This window comes from Eupeodes corollae, chromosome 2 (genome assembly GCF_945859685.1).
Source record: "Eupeodes corollae chromosome 2, idEupCoro1.1, whole genome shotgun sequence".
NCBI classification, from domain to species: Eukaryota; Metazoa; Arthropoda; class Insecta; order Diptera; family Syrphidae; genus Eupeodes; species Eupeodes corollae.
This window is the reverse complement of record NC_079148.1, coordinates 13,497,271-13,518,888: the sequence shown is the minus strand read 5'-3', so window position 1 is coordinate 13,518,888 and position 21,618 is coordinate 13,497,271. Positions and strand designations below refer to the sequence as shown.

The 21,618-nt window shown below is 37.0% G+C and overlaps 3 protein-coding genes across 3 annotated transcripts; 1 reads left to right on the top strand and 2 right to left on the bottom strand.

Annotated features, from left to right (window-relative positions):
- The first annotated feature begins 1,629 nt into the window (after nt 1–1,629).
- On the top strand, nt 1,630–2,711 carry LOC129946566 (uncharacterized). Its single transcript, XM_056056806.1, has 2 exons — nt 1,630–2,359; nt 2,421–2,711. The coding sequence occupies exons 1-2, from the start codon at nt 1,713–1,715 to the stop codon at nt 2,665–2,667; spliced, it is 894 nt and encodes a 297-aa protein (XP_055912781.1). The 5' UTR covers nt 1,630–1,712; the 3' UTR covers nt 2,668–2,711.
- LOC129944166 (uncharacterized) lies at nt 2,705–9,922 on the bottom strand. Its single transcript, XM_056053397.1, has 2 exons — nt 8,856–9,922; nt 2,705–3,809 (listed from the first exon to the last, which is right to left on the bottom strand). The coding sequence occupies exons 1-2, from the start codon at nt 9,578–9,580 to the stop codon at nt 2,705–2,707; spliced, it is 1,830 nt and encodes a 609-aa protein (XP_055909372.1). The 5' UTR covers nt 9,581–9,922.
- Nucleotides 9,923–12,357: 2,435 nt separating this feature from the next.
- On the bottom strand, nt 12,358–21,412 carry LOC129944164 (uncharacterized). Its single transcript, XM_056053391.1, has 3 exons — nt 20,700–21,412; nt 19,517–20,580; nt 12,358–12,620 (listed from the first exon to the last, which is right to left on the bottom strand). Exons 1-3 carry the CDS (start codon nt 21,410–21,412, stop codon nt 12,358–12,360), a joined length of 2,040 nt encoding a protein of 679 aa, XP_055909366.1.
- Nucleotides 21,413–21,618: the final 206 nt, after the last annotated feature.

Sequence of the window (21,618 nt, the reverse complement as noted above, 5' to 3'; positions counted from 1 at the left end):
TTTGAACACCAAACACATAATTGTCTACAAAACGCTCCCCAGACAAGTTAAAAGTCCATTACGATTTGCCTTTTGTATTGTAGAGAAATATTACTTATTTCTTTTTTAAATTTATCAAGAGCCCTTTTATAGGAAACATTAAATCGAATTGTGCAGAAAATAAATAAAAAGTTGTAAAGCTCAGCTTGAATGAAAAAACGTGATCAGTTGTCATTTCGACATAAGTTGACTTGACTCGATACTTAGGGAGATTTTTCTTGACTAACTTTCCAATAAATTTGCTTTAGTTGGAAGGCATTTTTTGGCGCAGCTGCCAAAAACATTATCAAGTCAACTACTTAGTTTTTCAAGTGTCATACACTTCACTAACCCGTTCCTTCAGCATATCGTGCAAAAACTACAGAAGACATTATTGTTTACAAAACACTCCTTAGGAAAGATTCAAGCTTTTCAGAAACTTGCCTTACATGCTTTCAAATCCCTAACATCGGCTGAACCTAATTAATGTGTGTTATTTTCGTGGACAAATCGAGAAGTCAAAGTAATATTTTCAATTCCGCACTTATTACTTGAACTTGATGGATGAATCACAAACACGCTTCAGCTTCGGCTTCGCCTGACGTTTACGAGTTCAGCCATAGGAATTCAATGCATGCTATCACAATGGAGCTTCGACCTCACGTTTCGTTTGACAATCGTAAGGAAAAGAACGTAATGTAACGTAATGTGACTCCAAACGGAAGCTCTAGTTCAATTATCTGAACATTTGCTTTGTCTGACAGCTCATCAGCTGTAAAAAAAATGTCAACAAACAAACTATTTGCTCTTTGAAGGGATGAAATAATAGAAATGTCATTCAAAGCAACCTCGAAGCAGGCCTAACGTAACGCAGACGAAGCTGAAGCGTGTATGTGTTTCAGCCATGAACTAGAGCTTCCGGTTGGTGTCACATTACGTTACATTACGTTCTTTTCCTTACGATTGTCAAACGAAACATGAGGTCAAAGCTCCATTGTGATAGCATGCAATGAATTCCTATGGCTGAACTCGTAAACGTCAGGTGAAGCCGAAGCTGAAGCGTCTTTGTGATTCAGCCTTGAACACCCTATATATTAATGCTAGTCCTTCCGACCACATACTCTTACTATCCGACCAACTCCACGCCACAAAAATGCGCAAAAGACCATCACCGTGTTTAGGCGTTTTCATGTTGTATTTAAGATTAAATTCTTGTAGACTTTGCCATCAGATATAAATGGGTTGAACTTGGATTCTTTACTCCTCTGTTTTTGCAGATGTTCTTTTGCAAATCCTAAACAGTTCTTTAAGTTTTTTGTGGAAAATTGTTATTATTTATAAAGCAGCCATTAATTCCTAATTCTGCTGAATAAAGGCTCACATGTCTTGATAATACCGTTGCACAATTTGTTGTTTTATAGCTCTAGAAGTTTTGAATCGATATTTTGTATTCGCGCCTACAACAATTATTCTATGGTGTTTTAAGATGTCTTTTTATTCATTTCACATGGTCAATGGAGTTCTAAATCATCTTTTAAGAACAATCAAAAAGTTTCGTACTTTAAAAAAAAAACTCGTAAATTAAATAAAAAAGTCATATTTTACTACTTAGAGATTTTAATTTCAGTAAACATACATACATATGTTTAAACTTTACAAACAAAACAATTTTTGATAAATTAAAAATTTCCGCCATGGAATCATTCCCTCAGAGTATGTATCAATCGGACTTTCAGCAACCCGCCGTTAAACCTAGACAGATCTACAGTGCAGCGAAACGAAAGTGTACCACAGAAAGATCAAACTATCGACCAATTCAAATGGATTTTGAGGTCTTACAACCATTTAAGCAAGACGTAGATGTTCCTTTTAGTTTAATCCATGAAAATAAACCAATTCTGCAAACGAATCCTCACAGTCCAATTCCAGAAGTAAAATTAAAAGTCAAGCTTTTTGGACAAAAATTGGAAGCACGTAGTCGGAGATTGGGTGTTTACATGACTCCTCAAATAAACCTTGACAAAATTAATGAAGAAACCATGTATGGAGATTCAACAAAGGGAAATAAGAGAGTAGGTTTGGTTGACAGCATTTATTCCTCGGATTGGAAGAAAGCCTGCGAAGTTGTTGCAGCCAATTCTCGAATGAAACTTAAAGAAGATCCTAAGAAAACACGTTTTGTGACAAAAGATTTACTGGAGAAATCCGTTGAGCAGACTCGCTATAAGCCCGAGGGTATTATTCCTCCAATGGACATGGAATTAAAGAATTATATTTCCTTGTGGGATTCTCAGAATCAAGCGGAGTTTGTTGATAGAACAAAATTGTTTTTGGAGAAGAAGTAAGAAATTCAAGGTGTTCATGTTTCGAATTTATACATTGTATCTGATCTGTTTTTCCAGGCGTTCTACGTCTGATTCTCGGGATTCTACCAAAGCTCTAAATGACGAAGAAAAAGCAGAACTTGAGAAGTGCTACAAGGAAGACACTTTAAGGACACCATTTGCTTTACATCCTCCTGGGTACACTGGCTATATCCCCCGTCTAGCAAAGGGCATACAAATTCGTAAAAAGAAATTTTCAAAATATGATCCTTTTGTAACAACCTTGATGGCTGCTCAAGGGTCTTATGACAAATATGCAATATAAAAAAAGAAGCTGAAGACCACAATTTAGTCCTTAAATTTTATTTATTTCTTGAGCGTTTTGCAATATAAATCTCAGATATCACAACTAAAGTTGATATCACACTTCCTCCTATGATCACATAAAAAGCCAATTGAAGATCTTTTATGGTCAGAACCTTCCAGGTGTAACCTCCCATAACTTGTAGAATTTCTGGAGACTTTAAAATCCCAATTTTAGCCTCATGATACATCATCTCAATCCAATGGTTTATGAGGCCTCCATTGAGAAATCTCAGTAAAATATCGTTTACTCTCTCCTTAAAAGGAGACTCTTTGGGATAGACATAAGCTATATGATAGTTCTTCGGACACTCTGGAATCTGATGAATCTTCTGCGATAGAATATAACTTATATCATCGAGTATGAGTGATGATGCCCGTGTTACCGATGCAAATCCTCCCTTCTTGGACATTACATCAATTATTGGACCCACAATATCGGTGACATACAAAAGTTTCTTGTCCAAGCGTTTGAACACCAACAAATCACTGCCAAAGAATAGGTCATCCTTCATTGCGGCGTGTTTTATCAGAATCTTCAGTTGGGACTCATCCAGTTCAGCCATGGTGTTGATGTCGTTGTAGTATAGAGGATTTATGTACACAGTTGCCAGACTGGATTCGAAGATGGCTCCAAAGATTACACTAACCAGACACAATGAGATGACGAATACCTTCTCGGATAGAAATGGAGGATATTGACACAAATTGGCTCGCACCCAAATCACCCAGGTGTCACTAAATATCTGAAAGTACTGCCAATCGATAAACTTGTTGAGTTCTTCTGGAAATTGTCGGCCTCTTTTCCGATTAACCCACAAGTTTATCCTTCGTATAACTATCCAAATGGCTGTCCAAACAAAGGCAGCTCCAATAAATCCAACCCACATGTCAACTTTAACAGAAAAGAGAGGCAGTATTGATTGTGGGATGCGTTTGGCTTTGCTCACATAACAGCAAAGCTTGTCCATGTAGACAGCAACTGAAAATTCCATATCTTGGGTATAGTAGTCCTTGACAAAGAAGCCCGTCAAAACGAGGTCAGTTTCATAACGAATCGACCTTCCGATGGCTCCATTGTAGGACCCATTAGGCAAGTGATAACTGTGGAATAGAGAAGAGAAAGTAATAATAATTACAATTTTACTTAGGAGTGTTTATTGAAGGCCATAAGCCTTAGCTCTGGAGAAATAAGAAAAATTTTGAACGAAATAATAGCTTTTCGATCAAATGCTAGAAAGAAAAATTATAAAATAATGGAGTTTTCCATGAGTAAAATAAATCAATTTATTCTCGATTTAGATCTGTCAAAACACAAAATTGCTCTGTTTTTGCATTGTAATACCTGCGCTTCTAGGAATGCCCATCAGTTTACCCTTGAGCCCAACTTCGGGCGTACTATGAAGTACAGAGATTCTTTTTGTAGCCGTACTACGCGAATGTGGAACGCCTTGCCACGCTCTACCTTTCCCTGTCATTGCAATGTTTAGAAATTTAAAACCAATGTACACCTGCTATCCAACCCTTCACACTGTGTCTTTGGCAAATTAAAGGTATACAAAACCCTTTTAGTGTTCGCTAATTATTAAAAAAAAACATACATACGAGGGGAATTTTAACCTCCTTTCAGCCAACTATTTTTCCAACACAAAGACCTTTAATTCGGTCATCAAGAAAAAGGTTAAACAAAAGGGTACTTAGAACACACCTCTATGGTACTCCAGACTTTTACCAATATGAACGATTGTAAAATATTCGAAAGGGTGAAAATTGTTGAAATTGTTCTCATTATCGCCCCACGTTGTTATTCTTGTGCAGGCCCAGGGTACCATTGAAAACAATGAACAGTTTACGAAGAAAGTACCTATCTAGTTCTCAGCTGACTCTAACCTTTCTGAAGCTTTGTGGTAAAATATTGGCATTCAATATTGAAAAAAAGAATCCATCATCACATAACTGCCAAAGCATCTTCAGTTAAATTCTTATAAAACTCAAAAGTCATTCGTTTCCTACCAGTGCTTTATTATAATAAGTCTTGGCAATAATGCCAAGACTTACTTCTTCGAAGTATTGATCAAAGATTAAATTTTAAGGGCCGATGTCATCAAGCCAACAATTTTTTAACATCAATTTTTTTTAACATAATTAAAGACCAAGAGCCCTGTGCGCTGAAAACGAGGTTCCGATGGATTGTTTTTGGCAGTGGTTATGTCTCGCATCCACACGTTTCTTGTGTTCACAATGTTCCTCGACCAAAAATGAAATTCTATTTTCACAATGCAATCAAACCTGAAGAGAGCTAACACGATCTAGTGAAACAGCATTTTTCAACGGAAGAGTTCGGAGTGAAGCCACCAAAGGGAGATTTTGTGAGTCGTGAAGAAAAAAGAACTGCAGACATAATGGAATCTTCCATCAAGCTAGTGGATGGTCAGTATGAAATCTGCCTCTTATGGAACTCTGACATTGTAAGATTACCAGATAGTTATTCGATGGCTTTCAGAAGACTTGTCAGTTTCGAAAAGTCCTTGAAAAAGAAACCACACTTACGCCAGAATCGCTTTGGAGCAAGAATTATCAATAAAGTGGCTTCGAGTTTGGTACACACCCACTTTTTACTCCCAATAAAACCAAGATGTGTGTGTGACGTGGCTGCTAAGGTTGATGGGGTTTAATGCCATCACAAAAAGGCGTATTCTTCGTGCGATTATGCGTGTGTTCGATCCGTTGGGCCTTATTTCAATCAACCTCATTACAGGTATAATCATTCTTCTAGAGGTTTGGCGAGAGGGTTGTGACTGGGACGAGTCAATCTCATCTGAATTGCAAACCAAATGGTTAACTTTCATCAATGAGCTGAAGAACATTGAAAAACTCCGAATTCCACGTCGATACATCTCTTTGAACCCTGACGATTGCAAGGTAAGCCTTATTACTTCTGTCGATGCTTCAGAAAAGGCTTTTGCTGCTATAGCCTATTTTCGCTTTGAATGTAGTGAAAAGGTAGAAGTATCGCAAGTAATGGCTAAGGCTAAAGTTGCACCTGTAAAGCAATTGACTATTCCAAGGTTAGAGTTACAAGCTGCTGTCCTTGAAGTCCGTTTGGTATCCACTATAAAGCAATCGCATGCAATACAAATTGATGAAGAGTTGTTTTTATCAGTGTTCCTACCTTTGTTGCATCTCGTGTAGGAGAGATCCTTGATTCTTTATCTCCACGACAGTGGTATCATGTCCGTTCAAATGACAATGTTGCTGATGATGGAACAAAATGGTTTGATCAATCCATAGGAGATCAACTTACAAGTTGGTTTGTTGGTCCAGATTTTCTTAAGAAAGAATTTTCGGAATGGCCTATTAAACCTTACATTCAACAAGAACAAGAATCAGCAGAAATTGTTTCGGTGCACATTAGACCTGAATTGCTTTGCTCAGATTCAAAGATGTCATTAAGGAAATTCCGTTCGAAAAACAAGTCTTCATAACGTCGACTGAATACACCCGTGCTGAAAAAAGACTTATTATCTCTTCAAAAGAATGGAAGGGTATTTTCAAGAAGCTCCATCCTTAGTTTGTCGCCGTTCTTAGACGAAGAAGGAACAATTCGAATGCGTTCGCGAGCCCCAAAAGCCAATAGTTCGTATGCTTCAAGAAATCCAGCCATTCTTCCGAATAATCAACCATTCGTAGATGTTCTCATACAACATCATAACGACCTTAATTTTCACATGGGAACAGCAACAACTATATCAGAGATCCGAGATCGTGCATGGAATGCAAGCGGCTCTACAGGACAAGTACCCGAAGCTCGTTTGGCGTTTGACGCAAGACCTTTTACTTACGTTGGAGTCGATTGTTTTGGTCCCTTATTGGTTAAGTTTGGGCGTGGCACAGTGAAAAGATACGGTATGATTTTACGTGTATTACTTACAGAGCTTTGCAAATTGAGCTTTTCAACGATCTCAGTTTAGACCAATGTATAATGGCAGTCCGTCGTTTTGTCATCAACCGAGTGGTAACTCGATTTTTGTACAGTGACAATGGTCTTAATTTCGTTGGGGCTAAGAACATAATGGACAAGGATGTCCAAGAGATGCAGTATAAACTGAGCGAATATTCTGCGAACTATGAAAACGTTCTTTGGCGTTTTATCCCAGCCTATTCTCCGTGGATGGGAGGTTCATGGGAGCGGCTAATTCAGTCAATTAAGAAGTGTCAATTATATTTTAAAATCTATAATACCACGTGAAAATGTTTAAGAATTGAACTTATGGAAGCCCAATCCCAGATAAATCGACCCTTAGCTCAGTATTTGACGTCATCACTTGTCAAGCGTTGGTACAAAGAATATCTACCTGGCATTATAAGAAGAAAGAAGTGGTACAAAAATACCAAAGATGTAGAAGTAGATGACCTAGTCATTTTGGTTGAACCAAATGAATCTCGATCACTTTGGAAACTAGGTAGTGTAATGGAAGTTTATCCTGGTCCAGATATTGTACGAGTTGTAGATGTCAAATTATCGAATGGTTCAATTAAATCAAAGAGATCCGTAGGAAGGCTTGCTGTTTTGGACTTAAAGTCTTCAACGTAGATTTCAGACAGATTTTTTTACTGTATTTCAAAAACACTTTGCTTCATTTTTTCAATCATTTTCCCTTACTTAAATTTCATTGTTTTTTCTAAATTTTTCGATACAATATTTTCATTTGTTCAGCAACTGTTTTCAACAATCAAAAAATAATTCAATTCCTGTTTGTTTCGCCCTTTATAAAATACCGATTTGTAAGTTTTTATTTATGTACGTATTTTACTTTTAGTAATTTAAGTATTTATTCTGTTTAGAAAATAAAGCTGGACAATTCCAAGAATATTTCTTGTTTTCCGTTTTGAATTTGGAAGATTAAATCTTGGCCCGATATTTATTATTTGGAAATCCAATCGGCGAAGAAACAGCCGATGTTGAATGTAAACCACACCTAAACGTCAAATTTTGTCTGCATTTCATTTGACATTTCACAATTTCAGACTAACTCAATTTTGAACGATGGAAAGATACACAATCGGACAACGCGTTGAAGCTATTCAGGCTCATCATGAAAATGTGCCTTTAAATCAAAATGGTGGCAAGAAATGGCAACAATGGTTAATACATTTTCGAAGTAAATCATCTCCAGTCATGAGGCACATTTTTGTTGATATTATGAACTGCAAATCACCCTTAAGATTATGTTTGTAACTATTATTTGAACATACCCTTGTATCTCTTTTATCTGAACACACTCTTTTGTATTCTTACATTTAGATTTTGTTCATCCTCTTTTTGGCGATTCTCGCTTTTGGAATGTTCTAGATTTTTTCTCCATTATTTTATATTTTAATAAAAGTATTTTTAATACAAAATTAAAAGAGTTTCTTTTCATTAATTATTCCTTGGATTATCATTTCAATCCCATCAATTTTCACCTTAGTAGTGATTGTCGATAATCCAATGAACCCACAAAGAGTGACTGTTTGCTGCTGTTTATGACGGGCCATATTTTTTCCAAAATGAGCCTGGTTAGGGTGTTACTGTGAATGGTGTTAACTATCGTTAGATACGAGTAACAATGAACTGTTTATGGCACGAATTGGAAGACATGGATTTTATCAATATTTGGTTTCAACAGGACGGTGCTACTTGTCACACAGCTATCAAAACAAAGGCTCTTTCACGCGACAAATGTAATAACCGTGTTATTTCACCTGACGGCAGTCTAAATTGGCTCCCAAGATCATGTGACTTGACACAGTTGGACTTCATTCTTCATGAGGTTATGTTAAAGAAAAGGTGTTGATAAGCTAGCAACAATTCAAGAGCTAAAGGAAGAGGTTATTCGGCACATAAACGGCATAGAATCTGAAAAATTCAAAGTTCCAACTTTTAAATCTTTTTATCAAACATAAATCATCTGCTTCAGTATATCAATGATCCTTAGTTGAGAAGCCTCGTGAAGCTCATAAGTGAAGTGCTTGATATGGACAAATTATTAACAATTTTAAAAAGAACGTCTTTTTAGCAAGCATAGATGAGAAAGAAGCAGAAATACAAAATGTGATTTGAAATAAACAGAAATGGACCTTTCTTTTCGAGAAATTCATATTACTCACCCAAAAAAAGCATCATCAGGCTTCAGTAAAACCAACTTGCCGTTCATAACCTTTTCTATTGTATAAGCCACATGTCCGTCAGCTCCTTCTGCTCGAAGAATTTCTTTATTTTCCTTGTCAAATACTAAGCTAGCATAGACCGAACGAAATATGTAAGTTCTAAGAGGATATCCGTTAATATTTGTAAAAATTCTCTCGAAATCTTCGCAACTCGTCGTATTTTGAAAAGCTCCATATTTTCCCGTTGATTCTTCTAAAATTAACGGGTTATAAAAATACACCCCCTTCGACGTGAGATAATAATTTTTGAATATTCCGACACGATTCCAAAGAGAATAGGCGATGTCAATTAAGGCACTTGGTTTGAATTGATGGTCTATTATGTAAAATCGAACGCCTTGACGATTGGTGGAGAATTTTTCAAAAACACTTTTTAACTTATTGATGTCATCATCATAAGTTAGTATGACACTATTTCTACTTTGATTTCTTTCGACAAAGTTATAAGAAAGCACTTTTACGGGACACAGACTTTGGTTCAGGAAAAATTGTATAAATCCATTGGAAAAATCTTCATTGCTATGCAATCGCAAGGTAATCTCACTAAGAGGTCTCAGCAAATCTCTTAACAGGGTATCATTTATAAGGGGTCCCGAATTTTCCGCAAAGGACTGTATGGTCAAAATAAGTAACACTATTTTCAAACGCTGATGGCTCGGAAACATGTTGAATGTAAATGTCCTTTCGAAATAAATTGCAAAACTGATTTGAGGTATGAGCTTCGACACCGTATTTATACCAAAAAGGTTCAAGTATCAAATATTTACCTATCATAGTCTCAAGTGACCACCAAGTTGACGGAAGTCAATATGATTGTCAATAACATAAGGGACAAGGCTTATATGTGCTTCAGACACTTCAAATATCGATAATTCTAGGCTCTAATTATTATTTGGGTTTGAACAAGAAAAATATTACAAACACAATTATGAGAAAAGACAACGAGGTATTTGTCACATTTTGTTATTATTAGTTTTTGAATAAAGGATTTGATTTTATTCTACGAGCAAAGGTAAAAGGCAATAATCAAAACAGAGCTACAAATTTAGAATGAAAGGAGCTATCCTGTGGGGACGGTGGTGTAGTACGAGTATATTAATAGAATAACAAATAAGACATTTGAGCAATTCAAATATAAGTTTCAAAAAAAGTTGCGGTCGCAGTGCATAAATATAAAACAATAGTCAAGACAGTTCAAGGTTTGATTTTTATACAATAAGTGTTGTTTGACCAAATTTAGGGTATTCAATATTATATAAGCTATTAATATATCATTTTTTGAAAGTGTGTAAGTTCAAGTAGCTTAAGCAAGGTCAAGGTTTATGTGCAAATAAAATTAGAGATTTAAAGCTAGCTACAGTTAGAAGCAGTTTTCTTTTTATTTTTTGAAAGTGAGGGTGGAGGTTTTAAAATAAGTTGTATAATAGTTTTTGAAGAAATATATGTAATTGTAAACAAATCTGGCAATCAAATTATAACTTTCCAAAGGTTATTAGAGGCCTATTACTCCTCCATCATTGAAATGACTCCCACATGGGAATGGTTGATAGTTGCAAGTCACTAGGCCTTAATTTTTGTTCTTATGACGAATTTGTCGTCTAAACTAGGTTACCACATGAAGTTTATGAAATATATTAACCCGGATAACGAATTATTTGTTCAGTACTAACAGAAATAATAAAAAAAACACAGACAATTACAAAAATTAATGTTTTTTTCAAATCGGTAAAACGGTCGATATAGTTTAATGTTTACAAGACCTTGTCTTTCCAAAAGAAAACAAAATACTTTGAGACAGAAGCTAGACGGTTCGAGAAACTACTAGGTTGTTCTCGATGCTTAACAAAGCTAGTTCTCCTCTTAATCACTAGATGTTGCACCTTCGAGGTTCTTGTATGCGCTGAATGTTCTCGAAGTTAGTTCTCCTCTTAATCACTAAATGCTTCTCGATGCTTAACGAAGCGAGTTCTCCTCTTAATCACTAGATGCTTAACGAAGCACTACATGTTGCCCCTTATTTTATTCTACTATAACACGATATTAAAAGAGATAAGGAGTCCCGAACAAATCCATCGTTCTCATCACCAATGTAGCGATGTAGTCGGTCGCGATGTATAACTTTAGGTGTTCCTCTGACTCCCTTTTGTATCCGGTACACGACATCGTTGATTTTTTTAATGACTGTATATTGACCTTTTCAGTCCCGTTGAAGTTTCGGTGACAACCCTTTTTGTCGATGGGGGTTGTAAAGCCATACCCGATCTCCAGCTTCGAACTCTGTTGTTGTCGCTCGTATATCGTAGTGTGTCATTCGGTCACTGAACATCTTTATTTTCAACCTGGTATTGTAGTAGATCTGAAGTAGTCTTTCTCTGAGGGCACCAATGTAGTCATCCTCGGCTTACGGTTCCGACGTGGGACATCCGAATTTTATTTCGCTCGGCAGTCTGATGTTCCTGCCTATCAAAATCTCAGACGGTGTATGGCCAGTTGAGCTATGTCTTGCACTTCGATACGCCATCAAAAACAGTGGAATGTGTCGATCCCAATCTCGCTGGTTGTCGTCCCCAACCTTGCAAAGATGTTACTTCAGGGTTCGGTTGAATCGTTCGACCGTGCCATCAGATTGTGGGTGGAGTGGTGTTGTTCTTGTCTTCTTGATGTCAAGAAGCCCACAAACTTCCTGAAATATGTTTGATTCAAAATTTCTTCCCTGGTCAGAATGCAGTTCTAATGGAACGCCGAATCTGCTCACCCAGTTGAAGACAATTTGATCTGCGACTTTTGTGGCTTCTTGGTTTGGAATGGCGTATGCTTCAGGACACTTGCTGAAGTAATCCATGATGACCAGAGTATAACGATTTCTTCTATCGGAGGTATCAGTCCATTCTGGTTTTTCCTGGTGTTCCTTCCATGCGAGGTTGGGTTCGATATCTGAGTCTTCTTATTGAGCCCTCCTCAACTCTTCTTTGCTCCAGCCATAAATGGAATCGGCTCTGGTTCGTTGGACAGTAACCACTTCTTTTCCTTCTTGTCGTCTGCAAAGGTTACACTCTTGCCTATATGGTCTGCTCTTGTTGTCACGTTTCTTTTGGTAAACCTGGATGTCGTTTCTGGGGCCATCGGTACCAGGATCCAGCGTCTGCCCCTTAAAGTTGGTTCTTATTCGTTCTACAGGGTGGGAAACAATTTCGGAAGCAACGTTGTTGGTGTTACTTTGACCAGTTGAATACTTTCTTTGACCAGTTGAATACTTACTGTTTCCAAAGTGTTGCAATGCGGTTCCTCTTCGCGGTAATCTGCACTGTCGCTGTAGATGCCCAGCCTTATCGCAGTTCCAGCATCGTACTAATCCGCCGTGGCATCGTGACTCCTTTCCACAGCAGCCTGCTGACAAGAGCATTTTTGGACTTCTTATTATCTTACGCGATGCACGTTTGGGTTATGCTTCTGGTAGCGTTCGCTTTCCGCCAGTGCGTATAACCCTTTGGAGATTTATGTCGCCAACAGCTTTCACAAAGGCTTTAACAGCAAGTTGATTCATTATATCGTTACCAGCTGTTGGATACGCCAAGTGAACCAATCGCTTGATATCTGCCTGAAACTGCTGCAGAGTTTCACCTCTTTTCGATTGTGTTTGCCAGAACTGTGAAGTCACCACTCTTTTCTGCTGGGATGGTTTGTAGCAGTTCAGCAGCAGATCCGCTTAAAGCAAGCGTAAGAGCAATGTATTTTTCATAATCGTCCCAGCCGTTTTGTTTTTCGACGCGCTCGTCGACAGTTTTGATTTTCTCTTCGAAGTCCGCAAACCTGCTTTCTAAAAGGTTGTTCAGTTCGTCCTAGCTTTTGGTAGCTTCTTTGGACTTCTAGTTGTTTGAGAACATTCTTCTGTTCTTGCTTTTGGTCGCTTCTTTGGGCTTCTAGTTGTTTCAGGACATCATTTTTATTTTCTTTAAATTTGGCTAAAAGAACTTACACCATGTTAGATAAGGCTACATTTGCATTTACCTCTTCCACTTTTGCTTCTAATTCGAAAGCAAACGTATCTGGGTCTTCATTTTGCTGCTCCAGATATTCCTGCAACCGTTTAACGAGTTCGGTTTTTACTCCTGTTTAACTTAAGCGACGTTTGCTTAGTTCGGCCTTTAGCTCAGGGACAGTGAAGTCTTTCAAAACTATACTCATTTTTTTTTAATTCACTACTTTACACAAAATAGTTTAATCACTGCTCACTGTTCTTATTGTCAATAAGTTTTAATCCCACTTCTGACACCAATGTAAGATTCGGCTTGGTCCGACAGTTAAAACTTATTCACACTTGCAAATAAAACACAATTTTTACTTTGTTTAAATTGTTCCAAACTTATTTATTGAACACTTTCAATTAATACTTTTCAAACACAGTCAGTAGTTTCTCGGACCGACTTGAGGTATATAAATAGGAGCTCATAAGCGAATTTGGTTTGAACTGCGATAAAGTAAAGACTGCGCTTAAAAAGTAATAATTGAGTAAAGAAATTATTACTTTTTAAACGCAGTCTTTACTTTATCGCAGTTCACAACCAAATTCGCTTATGAGCTCCTATTTACATACCTCAAGTCGGTCCGAGAAACTACTAGGTTGTTCTCCATGTATCTGAGAGAAAGTCTTATAAGTGCAAAAGACGCCATAAGCGCATCTTGGAGTTGGTGTTATTCAAAAAAAAATATCGATCACAGCAGTAAGTACACTGTTTTTAAGGCAGTAGCAGAATCAATCTTACTCTATGCAACTCAAGTGTGGGGAACGAAGCAATATGAAGATGTGGAAAAATTGTTACGCTTCTACGTTAAAAGGATCTTCCGGCTGTCACCAAATACGCCGAACTATATAGTTATGTTGGAAACGGGACTGCAGCCACTCTTTGTACTAATACTTCGAATACAGATTGATTATGTGCTCAAAATCATGAATATGGATAATTACCGGTTACCGAAGATAGTGGCACTTCAAACTATTCGAGAGAGGTCGGGATGGTATGCAGAATGGATGAAACTTGCTAGGGAGAGTGACATGGACCCTAACAAAGATAACTTTGATTTCAATCAATGGAAAGAATAACTGTACCACCTAATTGAAAAAGTGGATGATATGTTATGGGAAAAATGCCTTAATGAATCAACTGGGTCTCTGCACAGAGCAATTTACAGTCAAGTTAATCACAATTTGGAAGTGAAGAACTATTTTCGGGATGAATACAGCGTAGATGAGATTTTGATGATTTTAAAGCTGCGTGGTGAACTCGTACCTCTTAACTTCATTCCACATAGGGAGGATTTACCAATATTATGCTCCTTATGTAATCTACAAGTGAGAGAAGATATATTTCACTTCATGGGTAAATGTCCAATTCTTAAAGACATCATTCTTGGAACGGGTTTTTTGAACGAAAATGAAATTAAATCAGTATGAGAGATAAAGGGTAAGGGTATAATAATAGAAATGAGTCAATATAATAACTAAATTTTATTGCTTGGCTGAGATCAATAATTTTTAAAAATTATTAGAGACAATGAAGTTTCAACACCTTAAAATATGCTTATTGAAATGCAACAACAAATGAATGAATTCTGAATTCTAAGGAAAGAAGAGTCCACCACTGCCGGAGTCTATTTTACGTAAAACTTGATGGAAAACATGATTATGCTCTGGAAGTAATTGAGGGACTAATTCTGCCACTTGATGTTGCAGTGCTATGAAATCATAATCTAGCTCTCGTGCAATTTCATTATCAAAATCATCCACATTGTCTCTTCGAGGGCTGGACATTCCAAAATCATCTAATTTTTTTCCAACCATCGTAAAAACCTTGTTTTCGATTATAATTAGCGTTTTATTGTAGACATGTTTATTGAAAGTAATGTCTGTGTACTTGCTGCAGTTGATGTAAAATATCTTCAGCCATGTATTCTTTGTACTTATTCCAAAGAGTTTGAGTGTTAGAAAGACCGCAAGAAGATAAAAGCGTAGCGTAAAGTTCCCTGATTTCATCTGGCGATCGGCATTGTACAGCTTCCTCCATAGTTTCATCCCAATGATTGTCATTTCCTAACAGTCGCCGAGCTTCACATGCTTCTCGGTAGGTTTGACATTCCTGACCATTGACAATTTTATGTTCTGTAAAGCTAATTGGACCTCTAACATGATGCAACAACATGCGCAGACAAAAGCATTCAAAATTCGTAACATGTTGGTAATACAGTGGGCTGGTATTACAGTATTCAGGGTTAAAACTACATTACTATGATGCTAGATGGCGTTGAAGTAGCTAAATTTGACGATATTTTGACAAACAATTTTCTTATTTTTCGTAAATTTTTTTAATTTTTTTTTTAATAAAAAGTATCCTATGTTACTTGTAATACCTTTTAGAGTGTATGTGCAAAGTTTCATGATGATCGGTTAAGTAGTTTTTGCGTGAAAGCGTAACAAACAAACATACATTCGCATTTATAATATTAAGTATGATATGATTATATTTCAAAAAAATAAGTTTACAACTTATGTTTTGTCAACTTGATGGACGGCAGAATGCCATGCTTTTGATTTTTGTAAACAATGTAAATTATTTAAGACGAGCAATAAAAACCTATGTACCTAATCTAAAATCTTATCTTATCTTGGCCGATTCACCAATTCAAATCAAATGGGGTGGCGCAACAGTCCGTTGTGAACCAGGGCCTAGTGACTTACAACTCTCAACCATTCCTGTGTGCGAGTACTGTTGTCAGGAATGGAAGGGACCTACAATTTAAGGCCGAATCCGAACGGCTAATTTGAGAAAGCACTTTTTCATGACAAGAATTACTCTTGAAGGAATTGTCAATTCCTCGCAAGAGGCAGTACCCGCGAAAATTATTTTTTTTTTTTAAATTAAGGTGGCACAGGCAGGGATTGAACCCAAGACCCCTTGCATGACAGTCCAACGCACTTTTTTTTTTTTTTTATTTTTTTTATAATTCATTTTTAATTGATTCATTCTTAAATCTATCTTAAAGCTAGACAAAAATTCATAAAACTAGCCTAGTTATCCATAACTTACAACTAACTTAATGGTCCCATACGGACACTCTAAGCTAAACTATAACACTAATTACTAATGCCTTTCGGCCTTAAGATCTATTTTACTTCAATTTAAATTTTATTTGTTTTGTTTTTATTAGAAAATTTTGAAAAAACTAATATCAATAACCTTTTTTATTTATTTTTACTTACAAACTACTTAAAATAAGGTCCTTAAATAAAACTTAAAAAATAACTTTAACTACATATTCTACCTATAAACTACTTAAAACTAGAACAACCACAGCAGCAAATCTAACTATCTAACATTTTTGTTTTTCATATTTCGTTGTCTCTTTTTTTTTTTTTTTTTTTATTTTTATTTATTTTTTTTTTAATGTTTTTTTTAATTTTTTTTTTTTCGTGCCACCATGCCTATTCTACTTAAAACTAAACCCTAAACATAAAACAAGTATGTAGGCCGGCCAAGGCTTAAAACCCCATCCCGACTACCCAATATCAAGTGCCGATTGAAGCCACCAAAACTGGTTCTCCTGCTTCATCCTATCAGTTCGGTCCCGTTCGGACACAGCCCTACTGAACCGAAGGAGCTCTGCTCCGTCTTGTGCCATGACGTCCCGATTGTACAGGAGTCGCCTATCCACGGTTCTTCGTCTGACGTGGTAGATTAACGGAACTGCCAATCTATCCTGTATCAGACCGCATCTATCTAAAAAGAGGAATGCCTCTGGGGGAATGAAGCCGCTCAAGCGTGCACTCTCAAAATACTCGTCGTTCGGATAGAACGCCCCGAAAATTAAATTGTTGGTCGAAGACATAGCTCTTGCAATGTGACCTCGAACGAGTTTTATCACGAAATTGTCAATTCTGTTGATTCGAGCCCCGTTGTAGAGGACCTCGTTTGAATAGTAATGCACATAAGAAGATTCGGCTGTTCGATATAAGCCGGTACAGCGTCGTAAACACTGCCGCTCGAACACCCGAAACTTCTCCATCTAGGAAGGGGCAACGTTGAACCACACAGGACAACCATAAACGATCATTGGCCGTATGAGGGCCATGTAGCAAATTACCTTCACTCTGGGGTCAAGCCGACTGCTAAAAAACAGCCGTTTCGTCAGAGCGAAGGCTCCTCTGGCCCTGGTCAGAGCAGCATTTATATGTCTGTCGAAATATAAATACTGATCTAACCAGATACCGAGGTACTTCACTACACTTTTGCTGGCCAATGGCTGCCCGTGAAGATCAACGATGACCATCTTGCGCCAATTCTTACACGTATCCCTCGTGGCCCCAGCCAACGGAGTCCGGAACAGAATTGTCTCTGACTTCTGGACATTTATTTTCAGGTTCCAGTCGTCGCAATATCGCTGAATCTTGTCGAAATCACGCTGCAAGAGAATTCTAATAACCTCAACCTTTCGGGATGTTCTGTACGCAATTAGATCGTCGGCGTACGCAATTGCCTTTGTAAGACTACCTATCAGATCGCTGGTGTAAATGCTGAAGAGAATCGGCGAATTCACCGCTCCCTGTTGAAGACCATTTTTAATTGAGAATGTTGTGGTAGAAGTTACATTGCCACTTTTGACAACAAACTTTCTACCGTTAATCATATCATAAAGTATATACAACAATGGCTTGCTAATGCCAAGCCTGCTCAATTTTAGGTAAAGACCCTCTAACCATACGGTGTCAAAGGCCTTTTTCAAATCAACCAGGACAGCACCTGTGCATTGTTGTTTTGATTTATTCCATTGGATATCAGAAACGAGTTTAGACGCAGCATGAATTGTGTCATGACCCGCCTTGAACCCGAACTGTTTATCCGGAATTATTTTGTTGTCCGCAGCCCACTTAGTCAGAGCCCTATTAATGATCTTTTCGAAAACTTTGCTGATGCTCGGAAGAAGACTTATCGACCGAAGATTTGACGGGTTGGAGTTGTCCTTTCCCTTTTTCGGGAGAGGATGAACCACAGCACAGTCCAACGCACTAACCATCATGCCACGGGTACTACATGATTCACCAATTAAATCGTAAAATAAACTGTTCACCGAAATCACGTATGAATTGAACCATTGCTAGCTACGCGTACTGTATGGCATGTGGCACCGTCTTATTGAAACAACATGTTATGCAAGTCGCTTGGTAGCGATTACCACAGTAACATCGCATCATCTTTGAAGAAAGAAATACGGTCCAATGATTCCGCCAGCCGATATTCCACACCGAACAGTGACTCTCTAGATACATTGGTAGCTCTTGCAATATTTCTGGCCGCTTATCTAAATACGATTCTTATGCTTGTTCACGTAGCCATGTAACCAGAAATGAACTTCGTCGTTGAACACAACTTTTTGATACAAAATGTGGACCTTCGGTCAACTTTTCAAAGGTCCATTCACCAAAAATTCAGAATTGTGGAATGTCGTTCGGCTGGAATTCTTGCATCACCCGTATTTTGAAAATTGAGCAAAAATGTCCACCATGTGGAGTAACAGTGACCCAAATGCTGTGAACGGCGCCAAATCGAAAGCTCACTTACACTGGCCTATACAACTGCGAGATTTTTTCTTTAGTTCGTACTCCACGTAAGCGTGTTGGCTGTTAAATCTTCAACAATTCCAATTTAACCAATCGTAAAATGGAAGAAGCTTGCGATGAACTTTCTTAACAGACCATGCACTAATGCAATTCAATGATTTGCAAGCGTTATTCATATGTACACCAATTAATGGTAAAATTATTGACCAAATTGAAGATATTTGACAGTTACATAAAACACGAAACTAGTTTTGTAAAAAAATAAGAAAACATCAAGCAATTTAAGAGAAAATTCTATAACAATATTTCGGGCTGTTTGTGGGAAAAACCTTAATTTTAAAGTTTGAACTCAGGCTGACAGACAAACAGACGGGCGGAACTCCCGGACTCACGTTCGTTACGTCATGTTTCATTAAAATCTAGAGCTCAACATTTTTAATAAATAATTATGTGACATATAGTTCCTAAAATAAGTTCCTTTTAGTTTCTGGTAACTATTTATTTGTACATAACTCCACTTTCCTTATTTTTTAAATTTAAAATTTGGTAAAATTAATCCAGCCCATCCTGTCAGCTAAACATCACAGCAACAAACAATTTCATTTTCGGAAGTGGTCCTATTAATGAACTCTTGTTGCTTCAACTTAACGACCTTTGATTACTTAGCTATACACAAATATGATCAGCTGTTTATTTGACACAAGAGAAGACTTAACCTGGAAATAAAACTTTCCACAATAGTTGAAACGAAATTTGTTGACAGTTGACCAATCAAATATTGTCGTCCGGCCCCTTAATTGCTCAATGCAAATCCAAATTAACCAATGGAAAATCCCATAAGTAAAACACATGTTTATATTACATTCATTTTATTGAAAAACATAAATATCCTTAAATATTTTATAGCATTTATGTATATTAACGTTATCACTTTACAAAACTTCCCTGTCACTTTCGTCTTCTAAGTAATTAATCTTTCTACGTTTAATACACTTTTCAACTCCAAGTGACATCATGCTTATAAGACTTCCCACAATTATGACATAAAAAGCCAATTGCAAGTCAACCATTGTTAAAACTTTAAAAGCCGAAGTTCGTGGAATTATATTTCCCTTCATAACCAATCTAGCCGCCTTATCATGCATATCAGCTATCCACTTGTCTATTAGACCAGCACTCAAGAATTTCAGAAGCAATTCGTTGATTTTTTCACCAAATGGTGAATCCTTAGGCATAACGTAGGCAATCATATAATGCTTTGGACACTCACTAATTATATGAATTTTCTTCGTTAGAATATACTCATTCGACTCCAGAATCAACGAAGTATATCGAGTGACACTAGCAATGTCTCCTCTCTCGACTAAATCCTTAATTAGATCAGCATCCAAGTCATCGAGGTATTTTAGTTTCTTATTCAATGCAGCAAATAGGGGTGAGGTTTCACTGAAAAACAGATCGTCCTTGAAGCTCGTGTACTTATAGATAATTTCCAATCCACTCTCATCTAATTCATGCAGAGTATTTATGTCCTGATAGTACATTGGATGGATGAACACTGTAGCCAAACTTGATTCAATAATTGCTCCAAGAATCACACTAACCAGGCAAATTGATATTAGAATAATTCTTTCCGAATTAAATGGAGGAAATCGAACAATATTGGCCTTAACCCAAACCACGCAGGTATCATTGAAGATTCGAAGAAATTGGTAGAGCAGTTTGATATTTCTGAATGAATACTGCTTCTTGTGATTTTCGGGACATATTCGTAAATTCAATACCCGAAATGCAGCCCAAACAGTTCCGCAAGCGAATCCGGCCAGTATGAAGGCCACCCAGAAACTTGGGCGAAGAGCACAAATCGGTAGAATTGATGGTGGAATACGCGCCGCTTTTGGAACATAACAACAAAGTTGATCATCGTAAACAGTGGCGGTAAATTCTAGTGGTACCAGATAATCCTTGATAAAGAATCCGGTAAGAACAATATCTGTCTCTGAGTTTGTTATCATTGCAATGGCTCCATTGTACGAACCATTTGGAGCACGTTCCCTGAAAAAACCAGTATGTTCCATATAAAACAATTAACATTACATAAAATAATATTGCATCAAGTATGGAGCCTTATGGTACTTCATTTGGAAATAAATATTAAACCTTTCTTTACTTACCCAAAATAATCTTTTGACGGTTTCTGTAGAATCATAGTAAAGTTCATGTTTTTCTGCAATTCTGAAGCCACTATAGCATCAGCTCCTTCATGGCTGATCATTTTATTCAAAACTATGTCATAGACCGGCCTCGAATAGACGGACCTAAAAACTTGCACTCTCAATGGATATCCGTTCATATCGTCAAAGATACGACCTTTATTTATTTCTCCTAACATTTGAATACCACCAAATTTGCCAAGTTTAGGATTGTAGAAAAACGGATTGTACACCATCAAACCATCTAATGTCAAAAGTATAGTTCTATAAATTCCACTGAGTTTCCAAAGTATTCCAAAAATATTATCCAATTCCGACAAATCGATTTCATTGACAATTATAAAGAAAAATAATCCAGCCGTTTGTGAGAAAAGTTTAACAGTTTGCTGTAAATTTCCCATATCCGAAACAATGACAAAACTTTCCCTTCGTTTGGGCGGAGGCTTTGTGATGTTAAGGGAATAAGTTGCTATAATCATTGGACAAATTTTTTGTTTAAAGAAGTAATTAACATAAGTATTATCAAAGTCACTATTGACACCATCGCGTAATTCCATTCGAATGTAGGGAATTTCATCCAAACGGAAATTTAATACTTCCTCAAAGTTCGGAACACAATTAACATATGATAATGGATGACAAATAACTAATAGCAGAAACAGTTTTACCGACATTTTCGTTTAATTTCGAGCAACTGATGGAAAATTGCATTCGATAGACTTGCTAACCTGCTAGACATGGTGAAAGTCTTAAAAAGACAAACTATCAACAATAAAAGTGTCAGCTATTTTTATCAATTGAACTTTGTTGACATTTCTGACATGGAACTGTCAATTAACTTTGATAATGATAAAGTATACTTATAAGTCAGGATAAGAAT

Coding starts and splice junctions, on each gene's coding strand:
- LOC129946566 (XM_056056806.1), top strand. CDS start 1,713: ATGGAATCATTCCCTCAGAGTATGTATCAATCGGACTTTCAGCAACCC. Junction 2,360..2,420: donor AAATTGTTTTTGGAGAAGAA/GTAAGAAATTCA, acceptor CTGTTTTTCCAG/GCGTTCTACGTCTGATTCTC.
- LOC129944166 (XM_056053397.1), bottom strand. CDS start 9,580: ATGTTTCCGAGCCATCAGCGTTTGAAAATAGTGTTACTTATTTTGACC. Junction 3,810..8,855: donor CCTGATGATGCTTTTTTTGG/GTGAGTAATATG, acceptor TCTATTCCACAG/TTATCACTTGCCTAATGGGT.
- LOC129944164 (XM_056053391.1), bottom strand. CDS start 21,412: ATGTCGGTAAAACTGTTTCTGCTATTAGTTATTTGTCATCCATTATCA. Junction 20,581..20,699: donor CCGTCAAAAGATTATTTTGG/GTAAGTAAAGAA, acceptor TGGTTTTTTCAG/GGAACGTGCTCCAAATGGTT. Junction 12,621..19,516: donor GTCACTTGGAGTTGAAAAGT/GTATTAAACGTA, acceptor GCTTGCTTTAAG/CGGATCTGCTGCTGAACTGC.